This window comes from Eumetopias jubatus, unplaced genomic scaffold (assembly GCF_037043125.1).
Source record: "Eumetopias jubatus isolate StellerSeaLion01/CBP00866 unplaced genomic scaffold, mEumJub1_p1.0 scaffold_12, whole genome shotgun sequence".
NCBI lineage: Eukaryota > Metazoa > Chordata > Mammalia > Carnivora > Otariidae > Eumetopias > Eumetopias jubatus.
Genome location: NW_028274818.1, coordinates 46,503,476 through 46,519,522, shown reverse-complemented (window position 1 = coordinate 46,519,522; position 16,047 = coordinate 46,503,476). Strand labels below are relative to the sequence as shown.

At 35.5% G+C, this 16,047-nt stretch overlaps 1 protein-coding gene across 1 annotated transcript in view; it reads right to left on the bottom strand.

Annotated features, from left to right (window-relative positions):
- HMCN1 (hemicentin 1) overlaps positions 1-16,047 on the bottom strand; it is a 467,830-nt gene that overhangs the window by 87,845 nt on the left and 363,938 nt on the right. Inside the window, exons 56-64 of the mRNA XM_028121561.2 lie at positions 13,510-13,697; positions 11,486-11,582; positions 5,640-5,801; positions 4,825-4,938; positions 4,503-4,705; positions 4,123-4,204; positions 3,884-4,015; positions 3,194-3,343; positions 301-460 (exon numbers count right to left, since the gene is read on the bottom strand). Coding sequence (XP_027977362.2) covers positions 301-460; positions 3,194-3,343; positions 3,884-4,015; positions 4,123-4,204; positions 4,503-4,705; positions 4,825-4,938; positions 5,640-5,801; positions 11,486-11,582; positions 13,510-13,697 — 1,288 coding nt within the window. The remainder of the gene's footprint in view (positions 1-300; positions 461-3,193; positions 3,344-3,883; positions 4,016-4,122; positions 4,205-4,502; positions 4,706-4,824; positions 4,939-5,639; positions 5,802-11,485; positions 11,583-13,509; positions 13,698-16,047) is intronic.

Here is a 16,047-nt window from a genome sequence, read left to right as displayed (position 1 = left end):
TATTGTCTCTTTTTTCAAAATGAGCCAAGCACTCCTTCACTCATTGATGTTGATGGATACGGAAAACTTACACACATGCATGCAGCACACACACACACACACACACACACTTTTGAGCAATTGTCTAAGGAGAATTTCTGTGTCCAGCTCTTTAAAATGTTATCTTTTTTCTTTCTGAATACAAAATGATAGCCAAGTTCCCATTAAGACTGAATTTGGTATTATTCATGTGAAATTTGAAACATAAAGCATTGTAGAATACCTTATAATTAATGATGCAAAGATTCTTTTAAAACATACCGGATTCTTTCTGTTTCACTGTTATTTATGGGCTTTCCATCTTTAAGCCACTGAATAAGTGGGGTGGGAATACCATTTGCATTGCAGGCCAGCTCAATGTTTTGCCCCTGAAGAATGTTGACTCCACTTGGAATTTCAGCACCAGCAATACTTGGAGGAACTTTGGGGAAATGATAAAAATTTTCATTAACAAGGCACAAGGTTATAAATTCTAACAAATACAACAGAATCATAGAACAATATGCCATTTTTTCATGTTTTTCCTAGATTGTGGTTCAAGATCCAACTATTATTGTCCTCATAAATTACTTCTAAATGAGGAATAGGTCAAGGAATCGTTTCAATATTCTTGTTATATATTTCTAAGTTGATACAATTATTTAGTCATATGGGCTAGTGACAAATCTACCTCATGGGTGTCCTTCCTGGACAAATGAATCACTTTTAGATTAAATCCTCAATATAGTTCAGAATTAGTATAGTTCAGGAGAACGTTTTACAAAAGCTTGCCATCAATGTCTGAGAAAAGTATCTAAGTTGGTTGTTTCTCTCTTCATAATGCAATTTAAAAATCATACTGAATGGAGCACTGGGTGTTATAGGCAAACAATGAATCATGGAACACTACATCAAAAACTAATGATATAATGTATGGTGATTAATATAACATCATAAAATAAAAATTATTCTAAACAATGGATAGGCTTGTTGTACATTTCAAAATCCAATCATTTCTATACTCTTTCTGGCCATCTTTGCTTTTCACTTTAATTATATGATTGAGAGGTAATGTATTATAAAAATATTGACAATCGTTTCAAGCAGAAACACATTTGAATTCCTCTTATAAATAATTATGGTAGTGTGCTGGAGGTAGCTCACACCAGCTCACAAAAGCAAATTTTACACATCTTCCCTGCTCCTCTTGTTCACTGACATCATGTTGGGAACTTGAAGTGGGCCACAGTGGGGATATTTACACCATAGAAACTGGCAAATGATTGGCTACAAATCAGGACCTTTTTGTCTGCAGAGTCAGTTGTTAAATATTTACCAGCACATCACTTTATAGCCTCTCCAAATCTCATTTTAGTTGTCCAGAAGACAATAATAACTGTACCAAATCTGTAGAATTTAGAGTTACTAAATTAGTCAAATCAATGAGAGTTTTAATGAGCCATGCTGTAATAAGTATCTAATATAGGACAAGTGCTGGACTAGGCCCTATACACATCTCTCTAGTCCTGAGACATGATAAAATATACAGTCATGTAAGATGTTTGGTCATACCACATTCTCCATGACTAGTACTTATTATTTTATTAATGTATTAAACAAAATTAAACATAATTTCTGATGCTGAATCTCTGAATAGTTATTTTTTCCTTTTTTGCTTTTGAAATCTCAAAGTATCACTAATCAGAGAAAACACCAATACTCAAATTTATTTCAATTTTTCTTTAATTTTAATTTTTAGGTGATGGATTTTAATCTTATTTTGCAATACATGCATTTATCAAATCATTACATTATGCACCTTAAACTTATACAATGTTATATGTCAATTACATCTCGATAAAACTAAAAAAATTAATATCTTTGAATTTAACTTTAGCAGAGTACAACAGGGAGATAATAAATATTCACAGTTACTTCTATAATATATGAGAAATTCTTTTCATAGTACCTGTAATAACAGGAAAAAACTAGCAAAAAACTTAACGAGAAAAAAACTAGCATTCAACTTAGTTTCAAGTTAGACTTCCATTTCAATTTAAACATTAGGAGAAAAGTAATAATCAGAGTTTTACTGAAAATCAAAAGTATGCAAGTTCTCCCTCCAGTGCTCAATATAATGCTGGAACATAGTAGGTGTTAATTAAGTTAATTAAGTGTTGGATGAACTAATGCTCCTTACTCTTACCCCAAAATAGTATAAGATTCATGCTTACTTGAAATTTACCCAATCCCTGACTTGTAGTTAGAACACACTACAATCTCTTCATGAGTTAAATCTTACTTACCTACATAAACATGAAGAGATTTATAGGCTTAGCTCAAAATAAGTTATACCAGATTAAAATAAATAAGTAATTCAATAGAATAAATACTATTAAAAGTAATTTCAGTAGACATGAAAAAATAGATTATGAAATTTCTATTATTCTTTTTTCCACAGTTATGACCATTTTCACGAAAATACAAATCTACTGATAAATGTAGGACAGGAAATTGACAATATTTTTTGTGAATCTAAAGGTATTTTGTAAGTCACATCATTAGGCTGTATACCTTAAGCTTAGACAGTGTTTGTATCTCAACAAAACTGGAAAAAATAAAATATCCAAAAAATATGAAACTAAGGTATTTTGAATCAATTATAAATGATCTCCTTTTTTTCCCTAAGATTTTATTTATTCATTTGAGAGAGACAGTAATAGCGAGAGAGAGCAGAGCAGGGGAGAGGGGCAGAGAGAGAAGCAGGCTCCCTGCTCAGGGACACGGGGCTGGGTCCCTGGACCCTGGGATCATGACTGGAGTTGAAGGCAGATGCCTAACTGACTGAGCCACCCAGGTGCCCCTATAAATGATCTCTTTAGATGTAGCTTTATTTTGTACTATAGATAGTATATAATAAAGAACTGAAGGTAGGTCAGAGTGTACCCCACATACCTTGTTGCGTTTTAAAAAACTAATGAATCATTGAACACTATATTAAAAACTAATGATGTACTATATATTGGTTAACTGAACATAATAAAAAAATAAAATAAAATAATTTTTTTTTAAGTAAATCTATGCCCATTGTGGGGCTGAACTCATGACCCTGATATCAAGAGTCATACATGCTTTACTGGATTAGCCAGCCAGGCCTACCCCATACCTCACTTACCTTGAATTGAAAGAATGTAATTTTTCTGTGCTTTTCCCTCTGTATTTGATGCAATGCATGTATAGTTTCCACTGTCTGAATGCTGAGACCGAGCAATTTGGAGTTTGCTACCTCCAGACAAAATATGTACTTCAAGCGAGTCAGAATTTTCTAGAGGTGAAAACAAAGCAAAACAAAACATAAAAAGCTTTTATTTTTAATATCTCTATAATTCACCATAATATATATTATTTTTTTAAAGATTCATTTATCTGAGAGAGAGAGAGCATGCACTGGTGAGTGGGGGGAGGGGCAGACGATGAGGGAGAGCTGAGCAGGGAGCCCCACATGGGGCTCAATCTCAGGACCCTGAGATCGTGACCTTAGCTTAAATCAAGGGTCAGCCACTCAATCAACTGAGCCACCCAGGTGCCCTAATACATCTTATTTTATGTCATAAATATGTTTCTTAAAAGTTTGTCCTTTGTACTTTCATTTTAAATGAGAGCTTTCTTTGAAAAAGGAAATAAGAAAAATCTCTATGTAATGAATAACCATCTTACATGTCTATTCTGTAAGTTTATATTTCAGTCCATTAGGCTTTTTGGATTAAACACAGCTATAAGCATAATACTAAAAATGTGCTAGTTTATTAATCTAGTGAGTTAAGAGCAAAAGAAAACAAAAATGAAAAATGCACAACTATATTACCTATGGGCTTGTGGTTTTTTAACCATGCTATTGTGGGAGGTGGGATTCCAGTGGCATCGCATGTTAAGGTCACAGGATTGCTGATTGTCTCAACAACCACTTCATTTTCAGGCCCTTCGATACCGGGTAGTACTGTGAAAAGACAGAAGAAAATCATGTGTCCTCATTAAGCTAATCCAGGACACTTTTTCATTTGCATATCTGGGGGAAAAAGAGTTGTATTAGAGGCAGATGCTCACCATATACATTGAGGTGGAAATTTTTATCATCCCGTCCTGCTACATTTATAGCTCTACATACATACTGGCCTGTGTCAGATACCTAAAAGAAAAAGATACTATTGTATGTGCTCCATTAAGTTACAGATGACCAATCACACTGTTCCAGTGTAGATTAAATCATCAGTCATCTTTATGCTCCAATGCCCCATTCTAATTGCCTTCTACAATCCTGCCTTTTTTTTAATATAAAAAATAAAAATAAGGTCAATAGCATTGATGATGCCGTTTTTAAATAAAACTCGTTTCTCACTGTAGTAAAGAGAATATGCAACTACCAATTCTTTCTTCCATCATCCCACCAACAAGTCATGACACACAAACAAGAATAAAAGATGCACCTCAGCTTTCTTGATGTGCAGCATTTGTCCATCTGCTAAAATCTCCAAATGAGTAGACTCTGTTATCATCTGCCCATTCTTATACCAGGTGATGACTGGAGGGGGGACAGCATTTGACTCACACTCCAATGACACTGAGGTCCCCTCTCTTACATTAACTACAGAAAGAGATTCACTGCCACGATCTTTAATGCTTGGGGGCACTGAGGGAGAGAAACAAGAACAAAAGGATTTATTTTTTTCTTCATTAAGATGCTCAGATAGAAAGTATTAGATACCAATTTAAAAAGGAAAGAATTTTATGAGGAGAGTGAAGACAAACCATAAACAGTCAGGAAAACTTTTTTCTTGCTTTCACCAGCTTGGCTGATAGCTATACAAGTGTATTCTCCACCATCAGATACCTTTGCCCGAATAATTTGTAGAGTTCGACCACCTGTGGGCAAATACAATGCAAATTGAAGAGTGGCATAGAGGTTGTTTTAATAACTTTTTTATCAATAAGATAAATAGCAAAATGTATCCTTTCTCTTACAGTAAAATTTCCTATTCAAAATGAAAGAACTGAATTAAATTGAGTGTCTTTGATCCTTCCTTTTCCTTTGATCTCAGTATTAATTCTACCTCCTTAAAAGGAAGAAGTTCATAAAATTTTTCTCTCCGGTAACCAAACGTAGACAGTAGAACTGTTTGATACAGGTTCTAGTGAGCAAACAGTAATTGTACTGTAGTCAAAATATGTTAATAAGTATTTTCTGGGTTTAAATCTCCCACCGTGTAGAAATGATTATTGGTCTATTTATCTATCCTCAAGGAGCTTTAGGATTAATTAAAAACAACCAGTGATTTTATCCAATGAAAGCACTGTTGGCTAGTCTATCACCCCCAAGGAATTACTAAGAAGTTTGTTCCTAAATGTCATAATTTCTTGAAAGTAGACCTTGTTACTGTACATTCCCACTGAAATAAATCTATACAATCTTATCCTAATGGCCCCAAACAGATAAAGAGAGGCATTTAATGTGAACAAATAAAAGGAGCAAGACAAAAGTTTGGAAAGAGAGTTAAGTTGATGCCATTTGTATTGAGAAAAGTGGGAAAGTTTTGCCCACCAGTTAAGAGCAATAAATTCCTTACCAGGCACAATAAGAGCATTTGTATTTAGCTTGATAGGCTGTTCATTCTTGAGCCAGCTGAGATCCGGAGGTGGAAAACCAGAGACCTCACAGGTCAAAGAGATGAAATTGTTCACCACAACAGTGAGATTTTCAGGGTTAGGACCAATGACACTTGGAGGAACTATAATAGCAAATATATTAAAAGAAAATCTGATATTATCAGTAATACATATTCCAATTTGTTAATATAAACCTGACCACCATAGTCTGCTAAAGCACTGAGTTAATGATAATTATTTAGCTGTCCTTCTTAGAATTCCCTAATGCCTTCATCAAACTCATTTCCATCAGTTTTTTTCCCTTGAAAGAGAATACTAGAATTTTCAAAGACAGAATTATTGTGCATTTTATTTGTATAATGTAGCTGGCAATTCTTAAGATGGTTTTGTCAATGTATAAAGAAAGACTTAATAGCACAAGGTTAGGAGAGATGGACAGAGAATTCAAGGACCAGCAAAGGTAAGATCTTATAAGGTCTCTGGGACCCATTCATTAAGAATGCTAAAATATGGCCTCAGCTGAAGAGTGGTCCAATCAAAAATTAAAGAGTTAATAGTACATTTGAATATTCTTGTATTTAACATTATATCTTTATTTAAGGTTTTATCTTACTGCTTATAGCAACAGTAAAATAGAAATTTAATTTTAGGGTATCTGTCTAGCAACAAATTATACAGGTTATTTTGACAATGTAAAAAAATAATATTCAAGATGAGCAGAAAATTTAAGAAATAAACAATGCTATGGCTTACTGTTGAAAACAAAAAAGAATTCCAAAAGCAAAAGCAGTACAGAGAAAAAGTGGAGTAAGAAAGAGATTAACAATGCAATGCCATTTATGCATATTAAAACATATGCATGTGGAACAACAGATTTTTATAAGAACACATAGACATAGAAGGTATAATATCATACACAACTGAATGGTTTCCTATGAAAGGAGAGGGGAAATGGGAGCAAGAAATGGGCATAAAAATGAACAAATGAATATTTTAACAAATAAAAGTAAAGATGGGGTTTGTTCAGGCCAAAGATGACAGTGAGACATGAACTAAGGAATGCAATTAATATAACATTCTATTATATTAAGACTGAGGTCTTAAAACAACATCAAAAACAAAAGCAAAACTTCAAAAAGGCAAAATTTCTTTTACTATCACATGGTTATTTTTCACCCACTAATTAATTTTAATATTCATTCATTTATCAAACATTTATTATTTACTGTATTCTGGACATTGTGCTAAGTGCTGATACAGTGTGAAAATGTAATAGACATAGAGTTAATAGTTTGACAGTAATGACAGACATTGAACCAAAAATAACAGTTAACATTTTTTTGAATGGGTATGTTGTGCCAGGCAATGTTCTGAACACTTTGCATATACTATCACACATACACTTCACATATACTATTGAATCCCCGTACAACCTCATGTGTTAAATACAGTTCTTATTCTCATATTATAGATGAGGAAGCTGAGACATAGAAAAGTTGGCATCTTGCCTAAGGTTTCACAAGTAGTTACTGAAAGAAGAGACCCAAAACTGTTGTCTGGCTCTAGAGCCCTTATTCTTGCTACTGTTCTATACTGCCTCATAATTACAAGTATGATGAGTGTCAATCAACAGGGAACCAACCTAACTGGGGATCAGGAGGAGGAAGTGACGTTGAAGAAGATACTGAAATATGAGCAGGAATAAGTTAAGTGGAAGACAGAAAATGGGTGTCCTTCCAAAAAGAAGGCATAACATATACAAAGTCCCAAATGGAGAAAGAACATAGTAGCTAAAAGGCCTGCATGACTAGAATTTGAAGAACAAGGTTAGGAGAGATGGACAGAGAATTAAAGGACCAGCAAAGGTAAGATCTTATAAGGTCTCTGGGACCCATTCATTAAGAATGCTGAAATATGGCCTCAAGCTGAAGAGTGGTTTAATCAAAAATTAATTTCAGAGATCTCAATCTGGCTACAGTGGAGAGAACTAATTAGAAGGTTAGAAGGGATTCAGAAAGTCCAGGGAGACAACTGCTGTAATCTGTATAACAGATTATGGTAACTCTGCCTGGGATGGTGTCAAAAAGGATCAAGTAAATGGATCCCAGGACATTTTGGAGATAGAATCTTTAGGACTTGATGTTTTGGGGGTAAAACTTAAGGAGGAGGAGAAGGAATCAGGGATGACATCCATTTTTTCTGACTTGAACAACAGGTAGATGGTGATTCCTTTTACTGAGATAGAGATTATTGGAGGAGGAAGACATTTTTGGGAAAAGATAATGAACTCAGTTATATACACATTGTCATAGAGTGACTGCTAGACATTTGTGTCAGCAAGAAGTAGATACTTGGATAGAAGGGCCTGGAGTTCTTGATGGGGGGCCCTGACTAAAAATAAAAACTTGGAAACTATTTGTACATAGATAGTATCTGAGATTTGGAAATGCATAAGATCACCTAAGATGTGCATGGGAACAGAACAAAGCCTAGAGCTTGAAAAACTAAAATGTAATAATCAAGTAGAGAAGGAGGAACCAGCAAAGTCAACCAGGAGTGAGAGACCAGGAAGGCAAGATATAAATAAGGGGTGTGGGTGTCACAAAAGCCAAAGGAAGAGAATTTTTAAAAATTATCATGGCCAAGATGTCAAATGCACAGAAGTAAGAAAGATAAAGCCTAGAAAGTGCCTCTTGGACTTCATAAAGATGCCATTTGGTGAATTCAGTGAGTAGTTTCATTGGTGTTGTGGAGGTGAAATTTGGAACACAGTGGCAGAAGGAGTGAGTGGGAGTGAAGAAATCAGATATTAAATATATAAAGGGAAGAGAGGAGATTATAAGACATTTTTGAGGAGGCAGTGAGCAGGGATCTAGAGTCAAATTATTGGCCTTTGGAAGGTAGAAGAATGCTTCCATCCTCTGTTGTAACAATGGGAAGGAAGTGAAAGTGAGAGGTGGCTGTGATGGACTGAATATCCCTCCTTGTCCCCCTCCCCAATTTGTATACCAAAGCCCTGACCCACACTGTGGCTATATTGGAGATGGCACCCTTAAGGAAGTAATTAAGGCTCAATGAGGTTGTAAGGGTAGGGCCCTGATCTTATAGGATCATTGTCCTTGTAAGAAGAGATACAAGAGAGCATCCTTGCTTTTCTGGCCAGGTGTGCTCAGTGAGGCCTTATGAGGACAAAGTAGCTGGAATACAAGCCAGCAGGAGCCTTCACCAGAAACCAGACCCTGCTGGAACCTTGATTTTGGACTTTCCAGCCTCCAGACAGTGAAAAAATACATTTCTGTTGCTTAAGTCATGCACCCTCTGGCATTTTGTTATGGCAGCCTGAGCCCACTAAGCCAAGGGTCATCTGACATCTGAGGAGAGGGATGAAGGTGTAAAAGAGTCACTAGGGAACAGAGACAAGAGGAGGAACCCCAGGCAGTATGGAGAGCCCAGTTCAAGATGGTACCTATGAATTTATAATGATACTGATGTTCCTGACTCCATGAGTTCCTCCAGGCATGGTTAGCCACCTAGGTGCAGGTATGGTCAGAAATGGAATTTAGTGAGAAGGAATACAGCAAAACAGCTAAGTTCAAAACCTCTAGAATCAGACTACCTAAGTTATAATCCTGGTATGTATTTGCGAGATCTGTAACTGTGGGCATGCAAATTAATCTCACTAGGCCTCAGCCTTTTCATCTGTAAAAGAGGTATCAAGTGGTACCAACACCTGGGGTTATTGAGATAATTAAGTGAAATTGCATACGTAAAAACTTGATGCCTACTAGGGTTAGGGTATCAAGTGGACAATACGTTGTGTCGTTAGATGCAGTTGAGCTTTTACTGAGCAAGAGCAGTAAGAAGACTAAGAGAGGTGATTGAAATGTTGTTCCACGAGAAGTTAAGCTGGATGTGAAGGAGAGTGAAGACAAGAGAGCTGAAAACCCACAGGCCGGCAGAATGAAGGTCAAAGTCCAAAAGAAGCAGGCACTGTTGTAGTGGGAGATAACAAACAGTATGGTTTTAAAGTGAAAACAATTTAAATTATTTCTCCCCAAAATGAATTTTCTAATATCTAAGTATGGGTTCCTGACCACAATTGGGAGTTCAAGGTATCATTAACCTGTGAATGAGGAAACACCTTTCTGAACTCCAGTCCTTAAGGGTAAACTCTAGTGGTTGCTGCTTCTACCTTGAGAGGTAGAGGTATTTTTGCTGTGCATTAGGAAGAAGCAACTGATGAAAAAGCACCAAATTTTATTTAGTGACTACCATGACTATAGATGGGTCCAGGGAGACCAAGATCTATAAGAAATGACTGTTTCCCTACAACATCTATAATAAATTTATAGGATGGGGTGAAGAGAGAGACATATAAAGATAACTAATACAAGACAACTTACGGACTTGCTATAATTGGGGCTTTTGATCACATAAAGGAGAAAAAATTAAGTCTGCCTTGGGAATCAGAAAAAATAATCAACACTTTTATTTTCAACATTTATTTTACTGCACTTTACAGATTAGATTGTGTGCTCTCACCATCATCATACTCGTTTATTTCTTCCTGAGAATTCATAAAACACTGTTTCTGTTTTGGTCAGACTTACTCGTTAAAAAAAACTTTAAGATGTACCATTTGAATGGTTTCCTACGAAAGGCGAGGGGAAACAGGAGCAAGAAATGGGCATAAAAATGAATGAATACATGAATGAATATTTTAATAAATAAAAGTAAAGATGGGTCTTGTTCAGGCCAATGATGATAGTGAGACATGAACTAATGAATGCAATTAATATAACACTCAATTATATTAAGACTGAGGTCTTAAAACATCAAAAACAAAAGCAAAACATCAAAAAGGCAAAATCTCTTTTACTATCACATGTTACTCATTGTGCTAAGCACTAGGAATACAAAGATAAAAACGTTTCAAATGTCTGTTCCACAAACACCAAACTTTGCTGGACGCCAATACTCCTTACATATCACACCAAAAAAGGATATTCATGATCTAAATAAAAGTCTTGAAGGGAGAAATTTTTCATGAAATGTCAAATTTCAGCTATTTCCAAAATGAGCTAAAATTTTGTATGTGTATCTCACATGTAAAGGAAATCTTTTATAATGATTGTTCACCATTTCCAATTTAATATTCTCAAAACAGATGTGTGTCACAAAACTAAAACTCATCATGTGTGGTAGACATCCAATGGCTTTTTTCTCTCCTATACTTGCCTAAATAGTATCTCAACAGCATTTTAGCAAAAAATTAGTATTCATGCAGTGTCTAGCATATATCAAGAACTTAGTCTGATGAATGAATTAGGTGTAGTGATGGTTTTTAGGAATTATTAAACTCCAAAAATGACTTTTTCTTCTTCAGGGAGTATACCTAATGGTACTGGAGGATGTAACTCAACATGAATTCTACCTCTGAGGACAGAAACTGGTTCCAATCAAGATTACTGGGTAAATTTTTATGAGTAAAAGAGCTATATTTGGTTCTAACTGTATATAAACATAATTTTGGGGATTTAGAATTTTGATTTTTTTTCACTTTCAAATATGTAGCAGTTAAGTACTTTCTCCTGAGGAACTGAAATAATATAAAAACAGGCTTCCTAGAAGATTTGTACTTTATAATCCTACTTTGTGATGGGAAGAAAGACAGGAGATTGAAAAAAATGCAGTCTCCACACATTGTTCAAGTTAAAAGTACAAAATAAGTCTACATAATCTAAAACACAGTTTTCCTGCTTTTTCAAGCATACCCTAAGAAATGTTATTGGAACTGAGCTCTTACCATGAACGTTGAGGTTAAAATATTTTTTGGCACTTCCAGCTGTGTTCTCAGCAATACACACATATCTGCCGATATCTGTTATTTGAGTGTTTAGAATCTAAGGGAAAAAAATGAAGACATTCCAACTGAAATTTTTAATAAAGCACTTTTCATAATGATCATTGTATTTCAGAATAAACAACACATATTCTTTCTGGTTAATACCAGATGAACACAAGACAAATAAATTTTTGTATATAATAGTGCTGATGCTAGCTTTTTTTAGTCGCGTTAATCAAATATTTATTTATAAAGATTTCCAATCAGAAAAGGCAATTTTAAACATAGTTGTTATATGCTGACTACAAAAATTCCCCCAATTATTATTTCTCTTCCCTATCACACCCCTGGCAATGTAACTTTGAAGTTCCTGTCATTAACAGGTGGAGTAAGATGCGGAATTTATGTTGGCCTTGTGAATAGATTTGACCAACACAGTGTGATGAAAAGTGACAATGTGCCATTTCAAACCTAGGCCTAGAGAGATCCAGTGCCTTTCCCCACTCTTTCGGAACTAGGCTACCACTATGTGAGAAAGCCAGGACTAGCCTGCTGGAGGGTAAGATAATCACAGGGGGTCAGAATCAGTTATTACAACTGAGGCCCTGGATTTGTGCTAAGAGCCCAGCCAAGACCAGCAGACCACTTACTCAGTTCACAGCATCCAGACACTTGAGACTGGAAGAATTACCCAACCAGCTAGAAGGCTTATGAACTAAATAAATGCTTATTGTTTTGGAGTACTTTGTTTTATGCGGCAATAATTAGCTAATAATAGCATTTATACTTATGTTATTAGGCATAATAACATAATTTCATTTCATAATAATGAAATTTCTATCCATCTATATATCTTTTGGCCTGAGACAGAGAAACACTTAAATATTTTGATAGAGGTTGTAGGACATCAAATAAGATACAGTCACAATGTTTAGAAGATAATTTGAGAATTCAAGGGCATTTCCAGGCACTGGATCTGGTTCGTGTGTGTGTGTGTGTGTCTGTGTGTGTGTGTGTGTTTAAAGACAAGAACTCCATAAGATATGTCCTGTGTTGGAAACATTGATAGTTATGCTTAGATTCTTGGGCCCATAGAATATCATTTATGTGGTCAAAAATGTTATTAAGTTGTATCCTAACAAAAGAATTGGTGTTATTTCTATAAATACGTAACTTTCTTTTAAGACAACTGAAAAGAAAAATATAGACATGGCCATTAGTGAACAACAATTTGGGATATTTATGTGCTTTCCATTGTTTATTATCAATTCTTTACTAATACAGGGGACATTTTAATCTACAGAGAACTTAATACCACCTAGGAGTTTACCATCAGAAATATGCAGTGGCAAGGATCATACTAATTATAATGTGGCTTTTATCACAAAGGCCATCTTGTAGCAAATTTAGGAGTGTGCATGTGTTGAATGTATAATTTTTGTAAGAATTCACACAAAAGTGCTAGTAGTGGTCACCTCTGAAAGACAAATACCATATGATTTCACTCATATATAGAATTTAAGAAACAAAACAAATGGTCACAGAGGAAAAAAAGACAGGCAAACCAAGAAACAGACTCTTAACTAACTATAGAGAACAAACTGATGGTTACCAGAAGGAAGGGTGGTGGGGGGATGGGTGAAACAGATCATGGGGATGCGTGCACTTGTGATGAGCACTGGGTGATGTATGGAAGTTTTGAATCACTATATTGTACGCCCAAAACTAATATAACACTGTTAACCAACCGGAATTTAAATAAAAACTTAAAAAAAAAAAACTTAAATAAAAACTTAAAAAAAAAAACAGTGGTCACCTCTGGTAGGGGGTATAGAATAAAGAATTTTATTTTCTATTTTTCTTATGGTTAGTTATTTTTACAAATATAATAATTATAAACCAATAAAAATTACTTTCAAAAGTAAAAAAGACTTAGGAAATACAAAGTCAAATAGCTATTTGAAAATACGATTTTTTACTTTTACCTGCATAATTCTTCCATTAGATAGAAACTTATGATGTCCATCTTCTAGCAAAGGCTGCCCATCCTTCTGCCAGGAATTCCTTGGTGCTGGGCTGCCACTGGATAAACACTCCATCAGTGTGCTCTTATTCACCAGCACGGTGACCTCTTCAGGGAGATCACTATTTGCTCCCTTAATAACTGGAGGCACTAATAGATGATTGCAACAAAGAGATAATGACAGGAAATGAGGTATTTTCTCAGTTACTCTAGTTTTCTGACAGCTTTAAAAAGCATGGGATGATAATAGAAAAGTTGAAGGAGAAACCAAGATTGTTGAATAACATTTTACACTAATAAATTAGGGTGGTGATAAAAATTGTGTGAACTTGGGTTTACCTTCCCTGGACTCACCCCTTCCACAATCTCAAACCTTCCCCAATTTATCTGACCTCGCTTCTCTCTCATGGTTTGAACTATGCCTTCTGGGTTTTCAAGCATACATGTAAGTAGCATCTGCATGCATGAATATTTGTCTATTTGGTCATCTAGAGAAGCCGGAAAAATTACATCTTTAAAGTATATTTGGATGGGCAGATTTGGTCTCATTTGCAAGGGAATTGTCTGGGCTACTTAAATGTGTTTCCCCAGCCCCAGTATCAGTGGTATCAGCATCACCTGGGAGCTTGGTTAGAGATGCAAATTTTGGGTCCCATTTGGATCTCCTCAGTGGGCATCTCTAGAGGGCCCAAGAAATTTGTGTTTTAACAAGTGATCCTTATGTACACTAAAGTTTGAGGAGTCACATTCTAGATTTTCCTACATATATTCACTTTCATTTAAAATGATACCATAGAATCCAGGTACATATCTATCTTATGTTAGACTAGTCAGTTACGAAAAAATCACGTTACCCATAAAATTTTTTAAAATGGAAATGTTATATAAACTAGAAACATGTGTTGGCTGCTGTTATAAATGTAGAAATTCATTTTCAAAGTAAATAATCATTTTACTTTATTTGGAAAGCTTAGCTATTCTGTTTCACTCTCTTAAAATGTACCATATCTTTAGCAATCAGCAAAGATTATATATTTAATGTAGATGTAGTCCTGTGGTATTTGGGTCTTTCAAAAACTAAACTGGAATTCTGTAAAGAAAATAATCAAGGCTACAAGGTACATAATAGAATTTCAATGTTATTTTGGATGCAAATTTTCACAAAGTTATATGATTTTTTACTATACTCTAGGTAACACAAAATATAACTTGAACTGCAGATTAGTAAATAATAAACTTGAACTTCGGACTAAATGAGCCCATCACTAACCTCAATACCATGAAAACTAATTAAAGATGAAATGTTTGGACATAAAGATTTGATGTTTTCCTCAACTTCTGCCTGGAGCTGAACCATTAGGAGGGACCAAGAGGTGGTCTACAGGTGGTCTACAGGTCCAAGGTTTGACCTGTACAGACCTCTACCAAAGCTCTTTGGTCTGACCTGCCCTCCAGCTGTCATGCCCCATCAGCTAGCTTACACCACTCAGAATTATTCTCAGTACAGAACCATGGAGTGGCACATAGGAGGTGAGCATCAAACACTGTGAAACATCCCTAATGTAGACAGATTTCTGGGTCCAGTTCATTTTTCTTGTTTTGTTCCAACTCTCTAAACTCATCTCCAACATGCTTTCCAACTTCCTCTTAATTAACACAGCCTGAAGGGATGAACATCTGCCTTTAACTACCCGATCCTTAAGTTCCATTTCAATTTAATTGACTCCCAGTCCTTCCCAAACCATATTATCTTGCTTCTTTATCAGATCCTTCTACTCTGTCCTAAACTAAATAAGTCAAATTAAGTCATGCGGTCTAGGATGTTGTTGGTGATGATAGCACTGATTTTAATTAATCATCTTCTCTTCCCTTTTTCTTTTCCTTATCACTATCTTATAGACTTTAAAATCTATGTTGATGATCCATCCCACTCTAATTTTAGTTTCATCTCTACTCCATGTCAGTCAGCCCTAGACAGGGACCTTTGGACCTTGGACCATTGGACCATTCAACCATTCAATATTAACACCTCTTTCTTCTGGAAGTTATAAGCTCCCTGAAGAAGGACTGATGTTTACACTGTATTCGCTGCTGTATCCCCCTCAGTGCCTAGCACAAGTTCCTGCATATAGTTTAGTAATCAATAGATATATGTCAAATATATGATTTTTGAACTCTACTGTTTTCTCTCTTTTACCTCTTTTCAGGTTTCCTTCATAAGCTGCTCTTTGTTTGCACTGAAAACTCTAGCCCTTCTACTCCTTCCCCACTTACAATCAGCCCATCAGCCTCCTTTCATCATTTTTCCTCTTGCCCTGCCCAAACCTCACAGGGGTCATTTTGGTGATGCTCTTTCTTGCTGCACATTCTATGGTCTTTCACCCTCCAGCGCTTCCACAATATATACCTGGTTACCTTGTGGCACTACCCCCACCCCACCCAGATAGAGCACACTATTTTTTCTACCTCTGCCTCCTGGTTACTGGGAATGCTGTAGAAG